General features: G+C 56.3%; 1 protein-coding gene across 10 annotated transcripts in view; it reads right to left on the bottom strand.

The window, feature by feature from the left end:
• Positions 1–398: 398 nt before the first annotated feature.
• Positions 399–26,217, bottom strand: part of LOC123364363 (paired box protein Pax-8-like) — a 41,901-nt gene continuing 16,082 nt past the window's right edge. The window contains exons 3-12 of one of the 10 annotated variants that reach the window (XM_045006429.1): positions 13,574–13,781; positions 12,147–12,347; positions 11,520–11,608; positions 10,063–10,188; positions 9,159–9,334; positions 7,995–8,115; positions 6,985–7,161; positions 3,280–3,381; positions 1,139–1,228; positions 399–651 (exon numbers count right to left, since the gene is read on the bottom strand). In XM_045006429.1, the coding sequence (XP_044862364.1) occupies positions 581–651; positions 1,139–1,228; positions 3,280–3,381; positions 6,985–7,161; positions 7,995–8,115; positions 9,159–9,334; positions 10,063–10,188; positions 11,520–11,608; positions 12,147–12,347; positions 13,574–13,781 (1,361 nt within the window). In that variant the 3' untranslated portion in view covers positions 399–580. The remainder of the gene's footprint in view (positions 652–1,138; positions 1,229–3,279; positions 3,382–6,984; positions 7,162–7,994; positions 8,116–9,158; positions 9,335–10,062; positions 10,189–11,519; positions 11,609–12,146; positions 12,348–13,573; positions 13,782–26,217) is intronic. The other 9 variants (XM_045006433.1, XM_045006431.1, XM_045006434.1 and 6 more) reach the window with 9 other exon arrangements.

Raw genomic sequence — 26,217 nt, 5'->3', positions numbered from 1 at the left:
AGATAGATAGATAGATAGATAGAGGGGGTGGATGGGGATAGATAGATAGAGGGGGTGCATGGGGATAGACAGACAGAGGAGGAGTGTATGGGGACAAACAGATGGGGTGTATGGGAACAGATAGATCCATAGAGGGGTGTATGGGGACAGATGGCTGGGGGGTGTGGGGACAGACAGACGGGGGTGGGGGGTGCGGACGGATGGACAGACGGGGTGTGCAGGGACAGACAGATCGATCTGATCTGGGTCTCTAGAAGCCATGTGATGATCAAAAGTCCCTGTCCAGCCCCCTTTGTCTGGGGGGTCTCTGGCCAAGGGGCAGGATGGGCACAGAGGTGCTGTCCATTGTTGGGTATCCTGGGCCCCCGCATTGTTCTGCCCCCATTGGAGCTGCGTCGCCCAGATGCCTCCGCCCCACGTCCCCACAAAGCAGTTGTGCCGGTGCCGCAGGTGGCCGTGTCACCCCGTCCCTGCGGGCGTCGGGGCTGGCTGTGCGCTCTCGCCAGGTAATAAATAACAATGCCTTTGGCTGGCTGCGCCGGGCCCGTCCGGGGGTCCTGTGCTGCGGCTTCCATGGCAGCTACAGGTGGTCGTAGGCAGCGGCAGGGGGCGCAGGGGCCCTCGAGGCAGAGCTGTAATAATACGGGGAACCTGGGCAAGACCAACAGTGCCTGTTAGAGGGGAGCGCCAGCCTGGCCCCCCCCCCCCACCAGAATTAACCATTCACACTGAGCATCACAGGTTAACCCACACCAGGAGCTCCGCCCCCACACCCCGCTCGGTTCCCACTGCCTATGCCCGTCTTCCACCCACCCTCCAACTCCCAGGCCCCGTGGCTACAAAGAGCAGGAAGCAGCCAGTGGCCGGTGCCCCCACAGCAAAGCCGTGGGGCCCAATGGGAAGGGCACTGGGAGAGGATGCTGGGGACCTGGGTTCTAGTCCTGCCTCTACCACTGGGGGACCTTGGGAGCTCTGAGCAGGAACCGTCCCTTGTGGTGTGTGTGTGTGTGTGTGTGTGTGTGTGTGTGTGGCACCAGCACGACGGGGTCCTGATCTCGCCTGGGGTCTGGGCAGGCCCCTTCCCTCCACCCCCCATGCAGTGGAGTCCCCTCATCCCTATCCCGTGCCAGGCACTCACTCAGCAGGCTGGAGTTGGGGAAGCGCCAGGCCTCACCGTAGGTGGAGTAGGGGGAATGGCTGTAGGCGTTCGCAGAGTAGTCACTGCCTGCTGGGGACAGAAAGAGGAGTTAGTGCCCAGAGAGCGGACTAGGGCATGGCATACCCAGGGCGGGTACCATCACCCCTGGGCAGCCGCTTCTGGTGCTGGGCAGCCCGCATGGCCAAGGGTTCTGGAGAACACGGGAGCTCCTTCACGGGCCATTCCAGGACAGACAGAGCGCGGGAGTGAGCACCAGGGCACAGGGCACGAAGTCCGGGGGCACCTGGAGAGGATGCAGCTAAGCCATGAGTGCTGCAGATAGTGCAGCTACCATGGTGAGGGGCCAATGACAGATAGATAGAAACAGGGTGGATGGGGATAGATAGATTATTCCCCTCTATTTGGCATTGGTGAGGCCACACCTGGAGTACTGTGGCCAGTTTTGGTCCCCCCACTACAGAAGGGATGTGGAGAAATTGAAGAGAATCCAGCGGAGGGCAACAAAAATGATTAGGGGGCTGGAGCACATGACTTATGAGAAGAGGCTGAGGGAACTGGGATTGTTTAGTCTGCAGAAGAGAAGAGTGAGGGGGGGTTGATAGCTGCTTTCAACTATCTGAAGGGGGGATCCAAAGAGGATGGATCTAGACTGTTCTCAGTGGTGGCAGATGACAGAACAAGGAGCAATGGTCTCAAGTTGCAGTGGGGGAGGTCTAGGTTGGATATCAGGAAACACTATTTCACTAGGAGGGTGGTGAAGCACTGGAATGGGTTACCTAGGGAGGTGGTGGAATCTCCTTCCTTAGAGGTTTTTAAGGTCAGGCTTGACAAAGCCCTGGCTGGGGTGATTTAATTGGTGTTGGTCCTGCTTTGAGCAGGGGGTTGGACTAGATACCTCCTGAGGTCCCTTCCAACCCTGATATTCTATGATTCTAAGATAGATAGATAGATAGATAGATAGATAGATAGATAGATAGATGATGCAGTGTATGAGGATGGGGGGGTGTATGAGGATAGATAGATGGGAGGGGTGAATAGGGATAGATTGATAGATGTGGATGGACGTAAAGATCGATCCTGCCAATCGCTGTGACCAGTCGATCCATGCCCAGTGTTTCCCTGGCATGCCGGCCCAGCTGGCACTGGCTGGGGATGGAGGTAGCAGCGAGCGAGGCGGTTGGGTTTCTTGCCTTGCTCAGCAGGCCGGGGGCCGGGCAGGCCGCAGGCGGTTGGCGGAGTCCCCAGCACACACTGTCTAACCCAGTCCCGAGTCCCCCCGCCCTGCGCTCTTCAATCTCATTTCACGCTCGAGGAGAGGGGCTGGGGCGGCCCGGGTGCAGCGCTGGATTCTCAACGCTGCATTAAGCACATCTCCAGGGTAACGCGGCAACAAGCCAGTTCAGCATGTTCCCGGCCCAGGGGAGCCGTGCAGCTACCTGGGGCACGGCCCACGGCACACAGAGATTAACCCTTCGCAGGGAACAGCCAGCTGCAACACCGTGGGGGGGGAGGGGGATTAGGGTGCGGTTGGTTCCCAGCACCTGTCCCCCTCACCCCATTTCTTAGCATCAGGCCCCTCCACCTGCTCTGAACACACAGACAGCCCCCACCACCGCCCCCCGCCACAACTCCTCCCGGGTCCCTGGAGCCAAAACTCACAGCTAGATCTGATGGGGGGCGGGGGGATCTTGAGTTTTGGTTCAGCCCATTACAGATACGGTCAGCTGCAAAACTGACCTGGAGAAAGAAACCAGGCGTCCAGGCTCCCAGCCCCCCTGCTCTAACCACTAGACCCCAATCCCTTCCCCTCCCCTCCAATCCCCTCCCCTCCCCTCCAAGAGCTGGGACGAAACCCAGGAATTCTGTCTTCTAATCACCCCACCTGTTCTAATCACCCCATGCGCTGTATCCCTGAGCCCAGGCTCTCCCACCCCCAGCTCTGCTCCTCAATCCTGTCCCGCAGGCCTGCCCTCCCCCTGGGAGCTAAATGGCACCTGAGGGGCCCCCTGCTAACTACCCCAGGGCTTCCCCTAGCGCAGCTGCCCTGAGGCACAGCGCCCGCTGTGCCCTCCCCCTGCTGCCCCGGTCCTGCACCACCTCCTAGCCCCCCGCGGCCCTACCTGCCACCATGCCAGCGATGGCGGAGGAGGCGTAGCTGCCCTGCCCGCCGGTGGGGATGTGCGGGGGGTAGCCAGGCAGGGTGGAGCCGACCATCTCGCGCCCTGCAAGGGAGAAGGGATAGATAGCAGGTGAAAGGCTGGACATGCGAGGGGGGCAAGAGGCAGCCCCAAAATGAGCCCCCAGCCCAGCTGGACCCCAGCCCAGGGGGCTGAGCCTGGGATCAGCCTGCCAGGGAGCCAGGCAGAATGCAGCTACCTAGCTGGGGATCTGCCTAGGGATCTGCAGGTGTGATCCTTCTACCTACCGGAGGGCTCTCCCAATGGGATCTCCCTACCTATCTGGAGAACTGCTATATCTGGGGCTCTACCAACTGAAGGATCTCCCTGAAGGATCTGCCTGGGGATCTAGCATCTTACTGACCTAGGGATCTCCCTGAGGGATCTAATACCTTACTAACCTGGGGGAATCTCCCTGGGGGATCTAGCACCTTACTGACCTGGAGGGATCTCCCTGGGGGATCTAGGACCTTACTGACCTGGAGGGATCTCCCTGGGGGATCTAGGACCTTACTGACCTGGAGGGATCTCCCTGGGGGATTTAGGACCTTACTAACCTGGATCTCCCAGGGAGATCTAGCACCTTACTGGCCTGAGGGATCTCTCTGAGGGATCTAGTACTGTAGTGACCTGGTGATCTCCCCAGGCTAATCTAGGACCTTACTGACCTGAGAGGAATCTCCCTGGGGGATCTAGGACCTTACTGACCTGGAGGGATCTCCCTGGGGGATCTAGTACCTTACTGACCTGGGGATCGCCCCCTCTCTGTCTCCTCTCAATTTCCTGCAGCCCCGGATCCCTGGTGGTGACCGTGGGCCATCTCGCTCCCCTCCCTGGGGGTCTCTAGGGTCCAGGATGCTGATGCTGTTCTCCAGCCCCAGGAGCTGCTGGTCTGATCTCTGGGCAGCCCCCCTGGCCTGGCTCCCCATGCCTCTTGCCCCTCCCTTATGGATCCAGGCAGCTTTGTCTGCCCTAGAGAGACAGGAGGGTTTCGGTGGAGCTCATCTAGCAGGTGGCAGCCCCGCTGAACCCCAGAACGTTCCCCAGGACAGACGGACGCTAAGGGTTTAACTGGACAGTGCTAACCCCCTATACCAGGTGACCCTCCCTTGTCTTTCTAGCCCTCTTCTACTCTGGCGCTGGCAGGGGCCTAAATCCCAGTCTGAGCCCCCTGCCCCCCCCAGCCCTGCACTCTGGGGATGAACCCACCAGCCTGAGCGTCGGTGAAGAACGCATGGGAAACATGGAGTGCACGGTGACCTGCAGCAGCAGAAGGCAGCTGGGATGGGTGCAGACACAAGGGGTTAATGAGCACGGCCAAAATGCTCCAGGCCCAGAGCTCAAGGGACAAGTTTTTACGCCATGATTTGTATTATGGTAGTACCTAGAAGCCTCAACCAAGATCAGACCTTGTCGTGCCAGGTGCTGCCCAGATCCTGACTGAGATCAGGGCCCCGTTGCACCGGGCGCCACTCTGACCTGGTGCTAGAGCCAGCAGTTTAAACAAACTTACAAAGGATGATTATCCCCCTTCTACAGCTGGGGAAACTGAGGCACAGCGCGTGGCAGGGATTTACCCAACGTTCCCCAGGGAGTCGGTGGCAGAGCTGGGCCTTGAACCAAGATATCCTGTGGCCAAGCTCAGTGCCCTAAGCACCAGGCTGAGGTGAGTGCCTGTAGGGCTCTGGGCAGCACTGCCCAGCTGTGTTGGTCAGGCGCTCTCTGTGTCCATGCCCACCCCACGAGCTGCCTGTGCTACCAGTACAGAGGGCCTAAGGGTTTGGGTGCCCGACCTGCCCTGGCCTCCACCAGGCAGTGGCCCCACTGGCAATGGTGTTGCTGCCCTCTGGGACCAGGCTGCCGAGGGGGCGGGGTGGTTGGGGCAGGAGGGCGCGAGGAGGGGGCTGGCTCTGAGATGGCGACATAGCTGCCATGGGAAGGCCAGGGGATCCAGTCCTCAGTTTGTTGCTCTGTCGCTAGCCAAGCCCTGTAACCCTCCCCCCACCCCAATTCCTGGATCCCTGGGGTGCCCCCCTGCTCGTAATGCCCCCCCACCCCAGTATCAGCACAGCTGGCAGGTGGCCTCCTTCACGTCACCCTCCAGCGAGCTGAGACCCAGCAATTTCCTCTCCTGTGGACAAGGCGGGAGGCCTCCTGGGCCGGAGCCGGTTCTGCAGGTCCCCCTGCTCTCCAGGGGCCTGCGCCGACCCGACCCTCCGCCCTGAGGACTGGATCAGAACCCCAGAACCAAGCCCCCACGGTGGGAGGGGGGAAGAAGGGGTGTATCACAATCCCATCCATAGCCTGAAAGCTGCATGTGGCAAATGAAGTTAGCCTGTGGAACTCCTTGCCACTGGGGAGCACTGGGGCCAGGAGGGGTCCAAAGCAGAGGAGACACTGATGGATAAATGGGCACAGGCCCACCTTCATTAGCTGGCCTATAACCCCTCCTGCCCCTGGCAGTGTCAGAGAGAAACATCACCGTCAGGTGATTCCTGAACAGCCCACTTTGCGGGGGCGCTCTGGCACTTTCCTCTGGAGCAGCTGGGACTGGCCTCATGCGAGACAAAACCACAGGAGGGTGGGTCCGGTTCTGCTCCGGTGCCACAGCCCCTGCTCCCAGCTAATGGCCCAAGCTGCCCCAAATCTTGGGAGGCCTCAGAACCTGGCGTTCTAACCCTGGGGCCAGACGGCTGGGTCACTCAAATCCCTGTCGCTGGAGAATCCCCATTCTTCAAGAGCAGTGCGGGGCCAGGGACACACAGCTGAGCGGCGAGCCCTGTTAGCTAGCCGGGGGGATAAAGACAAGCTGTGGGAGGACAGATTGTGGGGAGAGGTCTGAGAGCCCGGGCAGGGTTCCCCCAGGGTCTGGCTGGGGAGGGCACGGCTGCAGTGTTTGAACTCCAGCCCAGCTGGCCCACAGCCAGAGCCCGCAGCCCAACAAAAGGACAATTGAGGAGGGCAGGGAGGGGAAATGCGCCTTTGATCTCAAGCCAAGGTGGAGGGAGGAAGGGCCCGCCCATGTTCAGATCTGGCAGCTAAGGGGTTCCTGGGCTGTGAACAGGACGCCCGTGGGCTGGGCTAAGGCAGAACCTCAGTGGTTCTGTGGGGGGCACTGGTCCAGAACTGCTGCCGCCTGGCTCCTGCAGGGAGCCCAGAACCTGGTCATCCCTGGGTCCAGACCCCAGCGCGAGCCAGACTCCAGAACCTGCCCCTGCCTGGGCTCTCAAGGGAACCCAGAACACACTGGCCTGCTGGGTTCTGGAGGGAGGCTAGAACCTGGCATTGCATTAATTCTGCCCAGGTCTAGAACACTCCACTTGAGCTGCCTTCTCCAAGGGGAGCCCACAGACCCAAACTCCCGCTTGACCCCCAAGTGAGTCTAGAACCTGTGCCCACAGACAGCTGCAAGGAGGAGCCTGGAACCCAAATCTCCAACCAACGGCTGGAAGGAAATGTCCTCCTATAAACTGGGGTCTGGAGGGGGGTTCCAGAACCTGATTTGCCAGCTGGGCTCTAGAGTGAGTCTTGACCATGGTCTTGCAGCTCAGGTCAGAGGGAGGGCTGTCAGTCTAGAACCCCGGGGATTGTCGCTGCATTGCTAGATGCCAGCCGCTGCCAACAGCCCCCGCTGCACCGGAGCCGTACCTGGGACGAGGCCCTGGCCGGGGAACTGGCCGTAGATGGCGGAGCAGTGGGGGAAGGCTCTGAAAGGCGGCCCGGGCTGCAGGTCCGAAAAGGCGGCACTAGATAAAGAGGAAGGGGTGGCGCTCGGGCTGGAGGCCTCGGGGGTCTCCTGCTTTACAAGGAAGGGGGAGTGGGGGTCTGGGGGGGATGGTGGAAAAAAAAAGAGACAGGAGATGAAATGAAAATGGGCTGAAATGATCACAGGGTAGGCGCCGACGCCCAGTCTGGGGATCTGGAGCCAGAGGGTGGGATCACAAAGGGGGCACTGGATCCCCTGCCCTTCCCCACACTCCCCACCCAACCCCAGCCCACTGGTGGGGCAGGGGCAGCTGGCAGCGCGGGTGCAGGGCAGGAGGGGCTGGGCAGCAGAGGGCTGATTAAAGGGAGTGGAGGCGAAGGGGAACTGGGGCTGGCAGTGCTGCACAGTGGCCATGGCCATGTACTGGCACTGGGGGAGCTGTACTGGGGCTGGGGCAGGAGGAGGTGTCAGTGCTATGTAGTGGCGGGTGGGTGCACAGGGCTGTGCAGTGGGGGGCAGGGCTGTGCAGTGGGGGCAGAGCTGTGCAGTGGGGGGATGGGCTGTGCAGTGAGGGTCACCATGTGTGTGCAGTGGGGGCAGGGCTGTGCAATGTGGGGATGGGCTGTGCAGTGAGGGTCACCGTGTGTGTGCAGTGGGGGCAGGGTTGTGCTGTCGGGAGCAGGAGTAGGGTCCCAACAGAAATTCCATCTTCCTATTTGTCTTCCCCAGAGATTCATTTCCCTGGCAGGTGCTGGGCTGGGGGCTGGCTCTGTAGGGAGGGGCTGAGTTGGGAGAACCTCCTGCAGGCTCCCCCAGACAGCAGGGTCCTGGCAGGTGCTGGCCCTGTGGCCCCTGGCCCTGACCCTCTGGCATCTCCTCACGCCCACGCCAGCCCCAGCCGGCCCTAGACTCCCCCGGCTGTTGGGGGCAAGACTTGAGGGTCAGCCCTTACCTGTCACGGCCGCGTACGGCTGGGGGGCGGCCAGGCCGCGGCCGAGAGGCGTGTTGGAAGCGGTCAGCGCGACTTTGCCGTCGTCCAGCGAACTGCTCAGCAGAGGCAGCGGGTAGAGACCCTGGGCGAGGGGGCAACAGAAAGGTCAGTGACCCCTGGTAAGGCTCAGCCCCCTGAGTTCTCCTAAGACCCTCATACTGCTCACCCCCCAGGGGACCCCCCAATACTGGTCATCCCCCCTGCTGGGACTCCCAGTACTGCTCAGCCCCCATGAGAACTCCCAATACTTCTCACCTCCCCACTGGGACCTCCAGTACTATTCAGCCCCCTGCTGGGAAACCTCTCCAGTACTGCTCACCCACCACTGGGACCCCCCAGTTCTACTCACCCCCTGAGGGGACCCCCCAGTACTGCTCACCCCTGCTGGGATCCCCAGTACTGCTGACCCCAGGAGGCCCCCCAATACTGATCACCCCCCTGCTGAAACCCCCCATACCGCTCCCCCTCACTGGGAACCCCCCCAATGCTGCTCACCCCCCCTGCTGGGACCCTCCTAATACTTCTCACAACCCACGGGGACCCCCAATATTCTCACCCCCCACTGGGACCCTCAATACTGCTCAGCCGCCCGCTGGGACCCCAATACTGCTCACACCCCACTGGGACCCCCCAATACTGCTCCCCCCAATGGGAAAGCCCCCAACACTGCTCAGCCCTCCGCTGGGACCCCCAACACTGCTCAACCCCGCCCCCGTTGGGACCCTCCCAATACTTCTCACATCCCACTGGGACCCACAATACTGCTCCCTCCCCCGGGAAAGCCCCCAATACTGCTCACTCCCCTTGCTGGGACCCCCAATACCGCTCACACCACACTGGGACCCCCAATACTGCTCCCCCCTGCTGAGAAAGCCCCCAATACTGCTCACCCCCCTTGCTGGGATACCCCCAATATGCTCAGCCCCAATGGGAAAGCCCCCAATACTGCTCACTCCCTCTGGGATCCCTAATACTGCTCATCCCCCCACTGGGACCCCCAATACTGCTCCCCCCCACTGGGAAACCCCCAGTACTGCTCACCCCAGGGGGCCCCCAATACTGCTCACCACCCTGCTGGGACCTCCCAATACTGCTCATCCCCAGAGCGGTGGGCATGGCCCAGACCTGCTCGCCCTTGGCATGGCTGGGGGAGGTGTAGGCCTCAGGGTAGTGCTGCCGCTCGAAGGGGCACTCCAGTGGCTCCAGGGGGGGCTGGCCAAAGGCTTCGGAGCGCAGGTGCTTGCGGGCGGCGCTGGCGCTGCTCTGGGTGTCCATCCTGAGCCGGCAGCTCTCCGGGTCGCCTGCCAGGCAGAGCAGCCATGAGACCCCCATCCAAGGCACGGGCATGGCCCGATCCCACAACCAGCCACAGGCATGACCCGATCCCCCACCAACCCCCCAGCCATGGGCATGGCCCAATCCCCGACCAGCCTCCTGGCCACTGGCATGGCCCGATCCCCAACTGACCCCCCCAGCCACGGGCATGGCCCAATCCCACAACCAGTCACGGGCACGGCCCGATCCCCAACCAACACCCCCAGCCACGGGCACAGCCCAATCCCTGACCGGCCCTTCACTGCCAGCCCATAGCTCTTCCAGGCCTGGTCCAGCTGCCCCAGGTATGCCCGGGCCCCATACGGCAGCATGATGGCACTGCAGAGGGCATTGCTGCCTGCTGGGCCCCTGGGCCGGGCACGGGACAGTGACACCAGCCTCTGTGGGACTGAGGCAGCCGCTCTGGAGCCACATGGGAGCCGCCCTGGGCCCAGCCAGTCTCAGCGCCGCCTCCCCCGGGCTAGGTCTCTGTTGCCATCACGGGGCGTTCGCACCCACCCCCCTGGCATCGGAGGCCGGTCCCAGAGAACCCTGCCCCCGGCACTGTCCCACCTAGGGTGACCAGATGTCCCGATTTTATAGGGACAGTCCCGATTTTTGGGTCTTTTTCTTATATAGGCTTCTATTACCCCCCACCCCCTGTCCTGATTTTTCACATTTGCTTTCTGGTCACCCTAGTCCCACCCCCACTCACTGTCGTCCATCTTCCTCTTGCTGTCGCTGCTGGCCTGGGCGATGCCTAGGAGCCCGCTGATGGAATAGGTGGAGCCCAGCGAGTCCGACTGGGGTGACTCTGGGGGGGTCACGGCCGAGCTGGGGACTGAAAACACCCCCCCCCTGGTCAACAAGCCTTGGAGCGAGCGCCAGGAGACAGGGCGGGCGCGACGCCGGGGCACCTCGCCCATGGCGCTGGGTCGTGCCACCCGCCCCGAGGACGGGACAAGGCTGGTGTCCCAGGCGACCCAGAGGAATCATCCCTTGCGGATGTCCCTGGCGCACCGGGGACTCTGGGAGCTCCAAGCCTGATGCCAGCTGGCTGTGCGACCCATCCCTTCTCTGTGCCCGGTTCCCTGCCTGGGGCAATGGTATAGGGTGGTTAAAAATAGAGGGCGTTTTCCACATAAATTTTCAATTTTTTTGGCGGAAATTTAAATACTGAAAAATTTTAGGAAAAAGAACATTTTCTATTTGGCAATGCCGCTGCAGTGCCTTCTGAGAGTTGTAGTTTGGGTGCCTTGTGTCACACCACACATAGGCCAGGATCCCTAGTGAGACTACATCTCCCATGATGCACCACGGAAGAGTGGCTGCTGGGAGACCCTGGCTATGGGGCATCATGGAAGATGTCCCCAGCCAAGAAGCCCAGTCCATAGAGGAGAACAGTGATATGGGGCAATGAACTACAATTCCCATGAGGCACAATGGCAACATTTCTGAGTTGAAACATTTCAGTTTGGGAGCATTTGGGGTTTTTTATGGGGAAAAAAAATCAAGATTTTTCTGCAGGAAACTGACACTTTTCATAAAAAATTCCGTTTTGTTGAAAACTCAAGTTTCCATTGTTTAGGTGGAAAATTTCCCACCGGGCCTGGGCACGAGGGCTAGTTCCATATGTCTGTAGCCCACCCAGCACGGCCGGCTGTGCCGATCTAGGGACTGGGCCACACAGAGCACATGAATAGAGCTGGGAGAAATATTTTGGACAACACTTTTGGGGGGGGGAGGGGGGGGGGAGGACAAATGCAGATTCCGGGCCACCGAAACATTTTGCCATTGAAATGGTTGTTGGAGGGGGGGCAATAACAAGATTCGGGGGGGGGGGAGAGCCGTTTTGGGGGGAGGTGGGGGTTGAACTGACATTTTGCTTCAAAATGGCTCAAAACCGAAACGTTTCGTTAAACCCCAGATGGGTTCTTTGAACTTTTCCAAATGGCCAGAGATTTTTGACAAACTCCACTCTTTGTCCAGCTCTGTTACTGCCTGGAAGCCAACAGAGGGGCCGACTGAGCGGCGGGTGCTTTTGAGATCTGTGGGCTCCGTTCCCGCCCCACTGGAGTGAGGGACAATGCTCTAGAGACAGACCTTGTGCGGCCCCGGGAATTAGCCACTATAACACCCAGCCCCCGTACGAGACCCTGCCCCAGAACTCACTCAGGCTGTGCCCAGGGCTCAGAGCTTTGGAGGCCACGCAGTTGTCCATCGGGAGGTTGAATGGCTGCTGGACTTTGGTCCGGATGATTCTGACGGGGAGAAAGGGCATCAGAGAAATTAAGTGGCAGGCCCTGGGCGTGGGCGTGTTCAGTGTGAGAATCGGGGCTGCTCCAGCACAGACTGGCTGGACCAACTCCTGTCTGGGAGGAAGCTGGAAGCAGGTCCCCTGGACTTCAGGGAGTGGTTTCTAGTACAGATTGAAGGGAGATTCATCCCTGGGCAAAGTCCTAGGTACCACTTCAGTCCCGCTTTGCCTGAGGGGCATCGCAAAGTACTTTAGCCCCATGTTCCAGATGGGGAAACTGAGGTACAGAGAGGGGAAAGGGAGTCCCCCGAATCTCACAGGAACCAGGACTGAAATGGTGTCCAGGCCTTGTGGGATTTAAGTGGTACCAAGGCCTAATAACCCCACCAGACCCATGTTGGGCACCTCCCTTCCCTTCCCAATGGATGAGGGTCCCAGCTAAATGAGAGTGGGGGATCCCCAATGGACAGGAGGGGTTCCTGGGAGATGGGAGGGGACAGGACTGGCTACATCTAGGGGAGATGGGGTCCCCCGGCTCCGACCTGTTAATGGAGCTGACGCTGGGCACGGTGTCGTTGTCGCAGACGCCCTCGGCCAGCAGGCGGTCACGGATCTCCCACGCGAACATGGTGGGGTTCTGCCGCTTGTAGTCCCCGATCTTCTCCACCACCTTGGGGGTGGCCACCTTGGGCTTGGAGCCGCCAATCACGCCGGGCCGGATGCTGCCGGTCTCGTAGTACCTACTCCAATAGAGAAAGCAAGAGGGTTACCGGGTAAACCGAGGGAAGCGGATGGCGGGCACAGCCGGGGTATGAGTGCTTGGGAGGCTATGCTGCGATACCCTCCCTATGGCATGAGGCAGGGGCTCGTCTTTCAGCACAGCACCGCGATCGCTCGGAGTGAAATAAACAGCTGATTCCTCCCAGCTCACTGAGTTGCCTGTGGGGCATCGCAAAGTACTTTAGCCCCAGATGGGGAAACCGAGGCACAGAGGGGGAACGGAGCATCACCCCAGTCTCAGATGGGGTCTTTGTAAATAGTCAGGGGGTGTCCAGCCTCAGGGAACTATATCAAGCTGTTACCTGGTCAGGTATGTCCCGCTTCCTCCAGCCATCCGTTCCTACTGTGCCCGTCACAGTGGTGTCTGGTGCTACTCTGGGACCCTGGGCTGGTCAAATTACTTATTGCAGATAAATGACCCTCCCCATACAGCCTCTCCCAAGCCCTGCAGGACTGTCCCCAGCCTAGGGCATGCTGCACAGTAACTCACGTGCACTTCAGAGACTAACGAGTGGCAGGGGATGCACTGAATATTGGAGTGAAGAACCCATACTACCAAACTCCTGGCACCGTCCACCCAGAGCCCACCACTGGCAGCAGGAACCGCTGGCTCCCGCGTGGGGTGAGGGTTTCCCTGCCACTCTGCACCAGCCAACTAGCCTTGCTGGGAGCCAGGTGTGGGGATGGCACCGAGCTGCCAGGGATATTCACCAGGGACTGTAATTTCTGCAGCTATTTGAGCAGAGAGTCCTGTCCCGCCATGCTGACAGCTGCCTGCCCGAGAGGACCCCAGCCAAGCGCAGGGCCCGAGATCATTGTCTTCATTAACAGATGGGAAACTGAGGCATGGAGAAATACAGGGGGAGGCCCAAGGTCAATTCTGGTGCAGAGCCAGGAATTGAACCCCAGGCTCTTGAGTGCCAGACAGTGCGCTAGCCACTAGACCAGCCTTTCCGTCCCCTTAGCTCTGCCCAGACTGGCTGGGGTCTCTGCAGGGGGACCGTTCCCAGACTGGACGGCAAGCTGTGCCAGCCTTTAACAGCTCCTGGCCTGGCTCCTCCCATGGAGGGCAAGCTGGGGGAGCTCCGCTGGGGTCTGCTGGGAAGGCAGCTGTGGCTGGCCGGGAGACTGTGAGGCCCCGTCCCGGCTCCACCGCCAGCCAGCAAAGGGCTCCCGCTTCTGCGCTTACCTGCCCAGGATTTTGCTGACGCAGCCGTGGCTGACTCGCAGCTGGCGGGAGATGTCGCAGGGCCGCACGCCCTGGTGGGCCAGGTCCACAATGCGCTGCCTGACCACTTCCGGCAGCGGGCGGCCATTCACGAAGGCCCCGCCCAGCTGGTTCAACCCGCCGTGCCCTGCCGAGAGACAAAGCCAGCCCCGGGCAGGCCAGGGGAGGCCTGGTATTACTTAGGGGCCATGTACCACAGCTGGTTACACGCACTGGCTCAGCCCCGAGAGATCGGGCTGTGTGCAGGACCCCCGGGGGATGTTCTCTGGCCAGGGTCCTGCAGGCACCAGACGCATCGCACCATCTCCAGGCCTTAGACTCCAGGGATCAATGAGATTTTTAGCAAACTTTGGGCTGCTAACAAGTGAGATTCCTGGAGCCCAAACTAGGGTCACCGATGCCTGTGATTCCATCACAGGGCTCGCGATATTGGCTGTTTTCCTACAAGCCCCAGCTCCCAGAGTCGCAGGATGACAAGAGGATCTCTGCTGGCATTTTATTGAAAAGTAAATAAGTTTCTGTCTCTTGTGGTTGGGGAGATAATGTGACCCCCAACATGACCCCAATGGCTCAAACCCCAGAAAGCAAATAAAAAAAATGTCATGATTTGTTTAGCCTGGCTCGGGATTTGTGCTCCCCTTGGTATTGGTGGCACTGCTAACAGCCTCTGTCCCCAGGGATGGCACAGGCACTGGCTTTCCCCGCACCAGCCTCACCCAAAGATATATTCTGGTAGCACCTAGGAGCCCTGGTCCAAGACTAGGTGCTGCACAGGCAAATAAAACATAGATTTTATCTGAGATTTTTGGACAGAGCAGATCTAAGGGACAAGGGTTTGTGTAAAATGGGTGATGTGTAGGAATTCCCACTGGAGCTTTTTTAGGTGGAACAAGTAGCGACACCTATTATTAAGGTGGTCTGATACTTCCCATTATGAACTCCTGTTTTCAGTTATATATAGCTTTGCAAACTTAAACTTTCAGGGATGAAATTTTCCAGGCCAGGGTCTGCCACAGGCTGAACTGATTTGGAAAGTTTCAGCTAAAATGGTTCCTCTGTTTCCAAGACCGAGGCTGGGGGGAAATACATGGCTTTGCATGTGTTAAAAATATCTTGTAGCCCTTTTGTTGAGAAGCTCTAACACCTCCATGCTTTGGAGGAAGAACTTGAAATTTGGCAGGGGGGAGGTTGCCCTAGGATCAGTTAGGTGCCATTTGCCATCCCCATGAAAATTCACCTAAAGTTGGCCATTTGATGAGCCCCTAAAATCTCAGTTTGCACATGCTCAATGGAGACTCGTTAGAGTTTGGCAGCTAAATTCTCCAAAGATTCCATCTGCACTGAGCGCGCTCCATTCCCTCACATGTGACCAGATGTTGCTTGCTCCATCCCCACAGTGCGAATGAGCATGCTCCATCCCAGGGTTGCAGGGGCTGAGCAGAACTCCTAGAGGCTGCGGCTGCTCTGGTGCTGGGATCAGGGAGACTGTCTGTCCCATGCAATCAGCAATTCCCCCTGCAGGCCACAATGCCGAAGGGGAGGAATGGGGGAGGGTGAACAGGAGATGTAGGATGGGGCAGGACAGCAGAGGAAGAGGACAAGGAGATGTTAGAGCTGGATGGGAGCAGAAGAGTCTGTCCCCACTAGAGACACTTCCCAGCAGAGCCTGGAATGGAACCCAGGAGTCCTGAGTCTCCCCATTCCTCTGCTGTCTAGGAAATAGCCATGAAGCCCCCCGGCAAAGTGTGTATGTCTTATCCCTCTCTAGTGACAGGCCCGCATAGAAGATAACAGCCTACTACTCCTGCCAGTTACTCAGTTAGCTCAGGTGGCAGAAGTCTGTAGATATAATGACCCCAGGCCCGCTGGTGGCCCATGTAGGGAGACAATATAGTTCCACAGGATGAACTGCTGGGTGTTGCTACAGTTTTAAAAACCAACAGAAATTACCCTGTCAACATCTAACATTAGCAGAATGTTCAGGCTGCAAAGTCAAAACACTCAAGTGTTAGGAGATGCCAGCTTGAAGGCTGCCCATGCAACCTGCATTCAGCTCTGGCTCATGAGCCAGTCTTCGAAAAATCTGCTTTGCTTAGGTGCCCTAGTCCACAGCCAGTGATGAATAGGTGGACCAGGACTCCAGGAAGCCAGGTGATTCCATTGACTGTATTACAGTTCTTCCTATGGATCTAGCATCCTTCATCTGCGGCTCTCTAAGCCAGGGCTCCTACACCTGGAGTCATCAAGCTGCCCGATGCCCCCGTGCACCTGTTTGGGTTTCCGTAACACAATGCAGACAAGGTATTAGGGAGACAAGTGGGGGAGGTAACGGCGTTAAAAGCTCTGACCTCACCCACCTTGTCTCTAATATCCTGGGACCGACACAGCTACACCACTGTGCACTACAGTGTGTTAAACATGCAGGCGAGCTCAGCGCGAGCCGTGTGCACAACCAGAATGAGACTCCGCACTCGGCTGCAGCAGCCCACTGGCCTCACTAATTCACTATCCAGGCAGGTGCAAGGGAGAGCATGAGTTGCAGCAATGTTGAATGCTGTAAGAAAGAAACAACGCTGGCGCTAACAGGAGCGACAGCTCAGCCAGGGTGCATAAAGCGGGATATAAATCACCCTTTGGGGACTAATCGCAGGGGATTTTTAACGCCGTAGCACAAGCCTCGTGAGCCCGAGTCTGAGGCTCACTGCCACGGGTGTATTTTTGCAGTGTAGACGTCCCCATAGAGGCCCGGAAGAGACCTGCCTGGGGGCAGCTACCCCCAGCTGCTACTGCCGGGGAGTTAGCCCTTTCTCTGAAGTGCCTGGTGCTGCCGCTCTCCCAGCGAACCCTCGTTTGCCTTCCCCGTGTTCCGGGAGTTTGTGTCTGACGCAGCTGACCACGCTCACTCAGCTCTGCACGGAGGCTGGGCTTTGGCACAGACCACCCCTCTGGGCCTGGCTCCCCTGCAGCTGGGAGTGAGCCTCAAGCACAGGTAGACAGACCAGCAGGGCCCAGACCAGTGTGCTAAAAATAGCAACGGGGAAGCCCGCCTACCCTCCCCAGCATGGGGGACTGAGAGCCAGGCTGTCCTAAGCCTGACGCGGGAGGTTTAATCTCCCTCCAGCGTTTGTTACAGCGTTGGAATGCTCCAGAACACCGTTCTGGCACTTTTTTAGGAGCTGGGGGGCGTTTCGGTACCTTTGCAGGGCCTGGGCCAGGAAGATCCTTCCCCCCACCCCCAGCTACAGAGCATCCTCTGAGCCAGCAGGCACCCAGGCAGGGCGCTCAGTGGTGGGTCAATGCAGACGGAGCTGGGGACACCGCAGCCGGGCAGAGTGGGGAAAATTGATGAGGGGGGGGCGGATTTTTTTATTTAAATACATTTTTGGATTTTATTGAAATGACAATAAGTTTTTCTTTTTAAAAATATACCTGTTTCAAAGGCAATCTAAATGTCATACGAAATATGTTCAGGGCTAAAGCTCGTTATAATCTCTTCAAACATTTCAATACAAATAAACTGGCTGAATCCATGAGCCTCCAGCAAAACCTCTGTGCCAACAGCTGCTTGTCTGTAGAAAAAAAGAATCAGGGGCGAGACACCTACGTTTGGAGGCCAAGCTTTGTAAATGTGGCACACTAGGTCCTGTGCAGTATTAAGGTGACCTGGGACTGTGCGAGTGGGCACAAGAGACTGGCAAAGTCATCACAGGTGTTGAGACCTGGCCTCTGACTCCAGCAGACCACCATCAGGTGTCATTGGGATCATCCTCTGAGCCTACCTGGGCGAACTCCTGGTTTATAGATTCTGGTTGGACTAGCTCCGTTCTCACATTATGACAACCATGGAAACGCGCTCTCCAGCTCATGGAAAAACACGGATCTACCGCTAACTGCCAGCTCTTGCTTCTGGGTGGATCTGGGCCCTTTGCGTAAAGAGCCTTGCTCCGTCTCCTTGTGAGCGTACACGGACAGAGACGCAAACACACCAAAATCCATTCATTTCCGTGCCAGCCTCCCTCTCTGACTCCAGATACTGCAGCGCCACTGGCACGTGGGTCACACCAGCAGGAGCCTTGGAGTGACGTTCGTTCTTTTGCGTTTCTGGGGGCAGGGGTGGAGGAGCGGGAGGGGTTAGGTAGCAAGGGAGAAGAAGCAGGACCTGCCACGCTGCTGTCAAGGAAGGGTCGATTCCAACACCTGGGAGCTGGAGAAAAACACCTGCAGTGGCGGCAGGTTCAAAGGGGAAGATGCAACAAATGTGAACAGTGCCACAAAGAGATGCAAGGTCTGCTTGGTAGAATGAACCACCATGAAAAATGCTCCTCAGAAGGGAACAACTTTGTGAACATGTCTGGTCTAGATCAATTGGTTAGTAAACTTACGTTTGCACCGTTCTCAAAGACTAGCTACCATGCCTTACTGTGCTCGCAAGGGACATCTTGGATTATTGTCAGACAGCCGTGTTTTGAGGGCATTACTTACCTAGGAATTTCAAAATGTGGTGTTCAAAATAGAACTGGCATGTTAGTTTGGTGTGAGAGGATTTATCAATTACTGCGGGACTTCTGAGGTTTATTTTTTTTATAGCTCAATATAATCAAACATCCTGGGGGACGATTTCCCATTTAAAAGTAAAGGTTTGTTTGGCATCTAGGAATGTTAACATTTTTTTCCCAAGCTGTTTGGTGTGTTGCTAGAGATAAGGGTTTAAATAGATTGAGATATTCCTTATGATTTATTATTTTCCCTATAAAACTGGATTTGGAATAAATATCATTTAAACAGTGGTACAAACAGCTGCGGGAGGAGGAATCTATCATGCAATCTCATTTTTTATAAAGCAGTGCAAGGCGCAATACTCTGTGAGCGAGAGTGACTTTGTTACCGCTTTGTTTCAGGGTCCAGCGTAGACATACATGGTTGTGAATGTCCATCATCTGCAATGTCTACAACTTTAGAGTCATCTGCTGGTGCCACCAGCAGTGCTGCAAGTAAACGTACATCAGGCAGTAAATTACTTGGATTAAAAAAACCAACAAACCAAACTTTCCTTCATTGTCCAGTAAAGCTATGGATGAGTTGTAATCAGGAGCAGAAAATTCCACCAAGACTCCATAGATGCAAAGATTGCTCGGTTCATTTGTGCAACAAATTCTCCCTTTCGTCTTGTTCAGGACAAACATTTGATTGACATGGTTCAATCATCTGAGCAGGCTGCACTCCACCCAGGGCCGGCTCTAGGCACCAGCAAAACAAGCAGGTGCTTGGGTGCACATTTCCAGGGGGCATCATTTTGGCCATCCTTTTTTTTTTTTTTTAACTCACTTCCTCCCCTCTCACAACCCTGCATAAGCGGAGCCATTGAGCAGCTGGGGATCCAGCATGGGAGCTGAGAACCCACGGGACCCTGGGAGCTGTAGTTCCTTGCCTAGCTCCCTGCCTATAGAGCCAGCCCTGGAGCAGGGAAAGAACTACATTTCCCAGCAATCCCTTGGCCGCAATCAACAGGAAAGGGAGGGGTAGGGAGTGAGGTAGCTGGGCCATGCTGCGAGTCTAAAGGGGTGGCACTGTGAATGGGGAACAAGTGTGCCAAAGGAGTAGAAGACTTTGTCCCAGATGTCCCCTTCAGAAGACTTCCCCAGACTGCATTAGGGATACTGGTGTGACCTCACCTTGCAGCCCACAAAGAAGGAATTGGGTGGACTAAATGGACAGTGCCCCTCTCTATCTGAAGCCTGGCAAGGGAGGTACGTGGATCCCACTAGAATTTAAAATGAAAAGTAAGGGAGGGGAGTCTCTGCTAGGGGACTTCGGCAGTTTTAGATACAGGCACGTAGGAGGATTTCCATGTCTGAGCCATGGAAGCAGAAATTGACTTTTCCTTTCCAGATTTAGGTAATATTCAGAAAGGGAATCTAGCACCTGCCTTCCAGATTTAAACACCCTCAAAATTCAGGAGTGCTCAAGCTCAATTCGGGCAGCTGTTACTTCATTTCTTCCAAATCAAATATACTGATCCACTGTAACTTGCTGTAGAAAATGTAGGATAAGAAATGAAGAAGCAAGAAATGCTTCCCAGTGGTTTTTAGGACTGGAATTGCTATTTTCAACAGCCATTGCTTTTTTTTTTTTAGTTGTATTTGTTTAAAAGGAAGACAGTGATATTGCATTGGCAAATTCCCCATAGAAAGAAAGAGTGGAACAAAAGAATAATAAAGGCACCTCAACTTTTCCTCATTTATGGAGGTCAGTCTTATCATATGCATCCTGATATCCTCCAATCACACAAGCTGAAAATTGTTCCACTTTACTGCAGTTCTGTGACCATATGGGAACCAATCCTGTCTGTGTTCTGTGCACATCCAAAATTCCTGCTGAATGACCTGCCCTGGGAGCGAGTTACCAGTGACCCAGGTCTGGGACAGCAGGTGGGTGCAGGTTGCGGGGAGAGCCCAGGGCTGGGGCAGCAGGAGAGTGCAGGTGGGGGAGACCAGGACTGGGGTGGGGGCAGCCAAAAAATGTTTTGCTTGGGGCGGCAAAAAACCTAGAGCAGTTGCTGGCTGCAGCGCATGAGAAGGGAATTGAACAGTTCGCAAAAACCATTGATGGGAAGTTTGTTAATCTGAGTCTTGATGGGTGAAGCGATGTACACAATCATCCAATAATAGGTATTATGTGACAACAGAAGATGGGGTTGGCTGTCTTATAGAAACAACTGATACATCAGGAAATGCCCATACAGAAAAGTACTTAAAAGAAGTAGCAGGAAGAGCGATAACAAACCATGAACAAAAAATCAAGTGTCAGGTGTGTAGCTTTGTCCCAGACAGTGCTGCCAAAGGAGCAAAGATGAGAAGACATCTAGAAGATAACGAAGGGAACCTGACACTTATAACCTGTGGATGCAGGGCGCATGTGATGCATCTTTTAGCCAAAGACTTAAGTTCAACTCCAGGAATCAAGGAAAATGTTGAAATTGCACAATATTTCCAGAACAACCACTCTGCTTCAGCGTCACTGAAGAGAGCAGGAGGATCCAAACGAAGTCTCCCACTAGGTGTACAATGGGCTTTCAGCAGCTGACTGTTTGAAGCTGTTTATTAAGAACTGGCCTGTTCTGATGGCCATTTGTGAGGAAAATTGTGACACAATAGCTGGAGCTCTCCCAGCCAAAGTAGCCAAGAGAAATGGAGAAGAGATGCTGGATATCCTGAAACCTGCCTCGGACAAACCGCAGCAGGATGCTGCTGCATTGCTGCTGGGGTGGAAATATGGAAAGAACTTCAAGAGACGCTGAAGAAAGAAATAGCCACTGACAGAGGTAAATTGCAGACAGGAAAGAAGCGGCTGGATCAAGCACTTACTCCGATTCATGCTCTTGCCAATATTCTCAACCAACGTACCCGGGGAGATGCGTAACTGCAGAAGAAGATGCTGCTCTGACGTGGCGCCTAAGAATCACCCATCAATTATGCCAACCATCATAAAATTCCGGGCTGGAGATGAACCCTGCAAGCAGCACGTATTGGCTGCTGGTGTTTTAAAGGAAAGACCCACCACTGAACGGGTGGAAGTCACTGGTGAAGCCCCTGGAACCAGTTTTTGAAGCAGTCAGTTTTTGCAGCAGTCGCCTCTTCTGCAGGCGCAGAGAGAACATGTTCTTTATTCGGACCAATTCATTCATGGTTGAGAAGTTGACTGGGAGTTGAAAAAGCCGGAGCACGTGTCGTGAGGAGGGAAAGATGAGATCTCCTAGTTTGAAGGACAGCCTAAGTCACTTAGGAGGCTGTTGTCTCATTTCAAGAGACAAGCATCACAGAGTCCTAGTGTCTAGTTTCTGCCCAGCCTGTCCCTAGTCTTCTGGGAACGACCCCTTCGCTGAAGTGGGCCCCAAGGACCCACACAGTTCCACCAGGGCAGGCCCGTGGCCTCCACCGCTCCAACACTCCCTGCAGTGAATCCAGCCAAGCCGACCAGGCCCCTCAGGGTGTGATGCTCTCAGGGGATATTCACAGTGACACAGGCAGCCTTTCCCAAACAAGGTCACCATTGATTAGTCACCTGGCTACAGAATCTGGACATCCTTTGGTCAGCACAGAGGGGCAGGGTTCCGCCATAGTCCACCCCGGTCCAACCAGTGCCGTGATGAGCCAGCCAAGCAGTGATGGACTCCACCTCTGGCTCCCCCTCTTGGATCCCCCAGTCCAGGCTCCTGCACCCCTCCAAAAGGTCCCTTCTTCCAGCCATCTGACCCCTTGTTCTCCAGCTCCCTTCCACGTCCGGAGTTGTTCTGTCCTTGGGGCGTCTCTTTAATTGTCCCAGATAGCAAAGTAACAACCCCCTGCCCTGCGCCTGCGCTACTCCAGTGTTAAACCTTATGTATCCACTGGGTAGCAATGCAACATGCAAAGGGAAACTGAGGCACACCAAGGCTGCATAAAAATATTATCGAAAATTCCCACTTCGTCAGTTAGGCTAGTAGGAACTTATGCTTCAGTCACTTTCACTTAGGTAGACTTGAAATTTTTCCCAGGCTGACCTGAAATAATCTGATTAATTCACTAACTACAGTTAATCCCTCTGTTCCTTTAACAAATCATTTAGCTGGAACTGTGAAATACGGTTTGATAAGCGAAGCTGATGTATCCAAAACATCTAAGGTTGTTTTCTTTAACAAAAATAAATTGTAGATGCTGTTTTGGGTGTTTAATTAAATTCCCAGTTACCATCCTAATGCTGCTTGACACAAACCACGAACAAAAAGTTAATTATCTAGGAAATAAGCAACAGATCAGACACCATTTTCAAACAGACTAAAAATGTACAATTGATAAGAATCGGAGCATATTACCAGATATAATTGCGTAAATAAATGTATGTAGTTAGCGGGGACCCTGCCAGGTGCCAAACCTATTGTCAAGGCTCCATGTGACGGTAAAGCCTGTGTTTTAATGGTTATAGTGCCAATGAGAACAATCAGAAAAGTGGATTAAAATTGATGGTTTGCAGGATCCCTGCTCTCCGCCCAGTGGTTTGAATCACTGCAGCCCGGACTAGCCTGGGGCGCCAGAGCCGGGAGATGCCAGGAGCTAAGCAGCAAGGACACCCCAACATTGGAGCCCCCTACGGGGAGCACAAACAGAGGGGAAGCAGGGATGGGACGGGCTCTGTGTGGAATCACCCCTGCTCCCCCTCCTCTAGCTCCCTCACTGCCCTAATTTCCTCCCACTCCCCACACACACACCCCAAATTTCCCTTCCCCCCTCTGCTCCCTCCTGGCTTCCCACTGCCCTGCGTTCCAGCACTTCCTTTGTCAGAACTCCGGCGCGGATCTGTTATCCATAGAACTCCGCATCTGCTTGGTAGACGTGTCCAGTCTCTCTTCGAATCTCGCTTAATCCGTGGCCTCTGCAATAGCCAGTAGCAGTCAGTTCCACCGGCTAAGCCCGCCAGGAGCGACAGTGGGCCTGGCTCTTCCATGGCGACTCCAGGGCAGTCCGTAGGGCTACCCCAAGTGGAGGTGGGAGGACGATCAGCACCGCTAACGTTCGATCCTGTCCGCGCGATGGGCCAGCTCCGCCGCTGGTGTAGACGGGGAAAGCTCCAGCAACGACAGTGGAGATAGCGGGGCTGCGGCCCTGCACACCAGCCGGGGGGCTGGTCAGCACAAACTCCAGGCCAGGCTCTTCCAATCCCATGGTGGTGCCAGTCCCCTGCCCGCTTCTTTCCACGCGCCTTGGCCAGAGGACACTTGTGCTCTCCCGGGCGCTGGCGATGCTGCATTCTGAGCGTGGGTCAGCTAGGCTGGCTTAACACAGCAATGAAGACACGGTAACCTGGCTTCCCACTCGAGTCAGGGTTCATCTACGCAGCAAAACCCCCGCGACAGCAAGTCCAGGGCCTGAACAACTGACTGAGGATCGCGGGGATCGTGCTGGGCATGGGCTGTGGGTGTAAGAGGCCAGGGGAGGCTAAGCCCCGCTGCCGGACACCTGGGCCATGGTGGCCCTGCCTCTTCCCCTCCCTGCTCTGCCCCTTCCCCGAGGCCCCCACCGCCGCTTGGTGAGCCTGTCCTTCCTCTCCTCCACCCCGTCCCCTGCGAGACCCCCCTGCAATGAGGGTGGAGGAGAGGAAGGACGTGGCCGGGGGGGCAGTGTGAGCAGGGGGCCATGTGGGGGAGGGGGCGGGACCTGGGGCAGAGCGGGGGTGGCGTGTGGGCAGGGCCACAGACGGACGAGGTGGGACAGGGAGCTATCCTCCCCCAGAGGAAGCTTCATCTGCCCCCATGGAGCTAGGGGCTAAAAATAGCCATGTAGATGCACCCACTCGGGCTGGAACCTGGAGCCCGAGGGCCTCTACCTCACCAGGTCTCAGAGCCAGGAGCCAGCCCGAGCCCAGATGTCTCCACTGCAGTTTTTAGCTGCACTGGGTGAGCCCCATGAGCCCAGTCAGTTGACCTGGGCTCGGAGACTCGCTGCCGTGGGGTTGGTTTTGCTCTGTAGACGTACCCTTAAAACCTCCAGGAGAGCCTCTTCCCACCTGCCCTGCCTCCTTCTGCAGCCAGTTTCCCACTTGGCGCCATGCAGGGGGAGCCGGGTGGAAGGTGTTGAGCTGAACCCCCAAGCTGAGCGCTGCAGGGCCATAAGCACACGGCTGCCCAGGCTCACTGCCTGCGTTTTCCTCAGGTCCTTTGTACTCAGCAGTGCCCCTTCAGCTACATACGGGCTCCTCGGTGCTGCCTGGCAGCTTGGGCTCACCGCAGCACTAACTGAGCTGCAGCTGTGGCTTTGGCCCTGTCTGTCCACACACAGAACCCTGTCCCTGGAGCATGGAGGTGCTTTTAACTCCCCAGCCCCCGCTGCCCACACAGCCTGCTCTGTCGCTGTCACCTGAGCTAGGCTAGCTCCAGAGCTAGGCTCTGTCATGAGGACATAACGTCTGCGGGTCTTTGGGCTTGGGCCTCTCTTTGTTCCTGCCATCTGGTGCCAGCGATTGGCCAGCTGCTTGGAGCGGGAGGGAGGTGGAGGAGCTGGCACGTGTGATGCCCTGCGCGATAGGGAAGCCATCACAGCTTGGACCAAGCTGCCCCCAGGCCAGACTGGGCTGTAGCCAACCTCACATGCAGTTAACAGTGACACGGAGCCTAGCAAGGAAAGCGTCAGTCGCTCGTTTCCATGCCAAATACATTACACGCCCGTATGGAGCGGAGTGGAACTATTCTGCAGCCCATGCTCCTTCAGCAGCATGTGTCTGTGCAGACTCAGATCTCCTCTAGGCCAGTTTTACCCCAGTGAAGTCACAGGGGCTACCCTGGGTTCGCAGGAACGTGAGATAAATCAGAATCAGGCTGTTCATTTGGAAAGAACTTTATGCTCTAGTGCAGGGGTAAGCAACCTATGGCACAGGTGCCGAAGGCGGCACGCGAGCTGATTTTCAGTGGCACTCGCACTACCTGGTCCTGGCCACCGGTCTGGGGGGCTCTGCATTTTAATTTAATTTTAAATGAAGCTTCTTAAACATTTTTAAAACCTTATTTACTTTATATACAACAATAGTTTAGTTCTATAATATAGACTTAAAGAAAGAGGCCTTCTAAAAGCATTCAAATGTATTACTGGCACGTGAAACCTTACATTAGAGTAAATAAATGAAGACTCGGCACAGCACTTCTGAAAGGCTGCCAACCCGATCTAGTGGGTTGGCCTCATGCACTAGGCGAAGATTGGGGCTGTGGTTAATGCATGGGACTAATAGCCAGGAGCCCTGGGTACAAATACCAGCTCTGCCACTGACTCACTGGGCAACCTGAGGCAAGTCCCTTCCTATCCCTGGACCTCAGTTTCTCCATCTGAAACCTGCAGGGTTGTTGTGGGGTAAATTCTTTAAGAGCTTTGAGGTGCCCAGATACCACTCTGGTTTGGAGAGGAAAATGCGAGTACCTAGCCAGGATGATAAGTCTGATGATTGCCATTTTGCAAAAGGGGAAACTGCAGCACAGAGGGGGGAGGGACTTGTGCAACTTCATGCAGCGAATAAAGGGTAGAGCTGGGAGGAGCTCAGCAGTTCCTGGTTCCCAGCTCCATGCTCTGACCCTGGGCTGTGACTGTTTGTGTACAATGTGGCAGCATTCTCCCTGAGTGAGTGACCCCCAGACCTACATGCACACGGATCTGCACACAGAGCGACACGCACACAGCTCTACATGCATGCAGGCCTGCATGCATACACAGATCTACATGCACACAGATCTATGTGCAGGCACCCAGACCTGCACGTATGCACCCGAATGTACATGCCTGCCCACCCCTACATGCACAGCAGGGAGCTACACACTCGTATCTCTGCATCCCCCGACACAGACATCCAGCCCTACACGCACACACCTGGCCCCCCAGCCGTTGTCCCTCACAGCCCCTATACACTCCGATAGTTGCCAGCAGTGCTCCCTGCCTGCTCCCACCATGTGCCCACTCCCTTCTCTCCAGGAATGTCCGGCTTGCCTTGGCCAGTTTAATATGCTAAAGGCAAATGGGCGTAAATATCATCTGATGCCCAGGAAATGGGCGGGAAGGCCCATATTTGGCTTGGGGTCGTTACAGGCCAAT

Source organism: Mauremys mutica, chromosome 2 (genome assembly GCF_020497125.1).
Source record: "Mauremys mutica isolate MM-2020 ecotype Southern chromosome 2, ASM2049712v1, whole genome shotgun sequence".
In the NCBI taxonomy this organism is placed as follows: domain Eukaryota; kingdom Metazoa; phylum Chordata; order Testudines; family Geoemydidae; genus Mauremys; species Mauremys mutica.
Note: the sequence above shows the minus strand (reverse complement) of the source record. Positions and strands in the feature narration are given on the sequence as shown.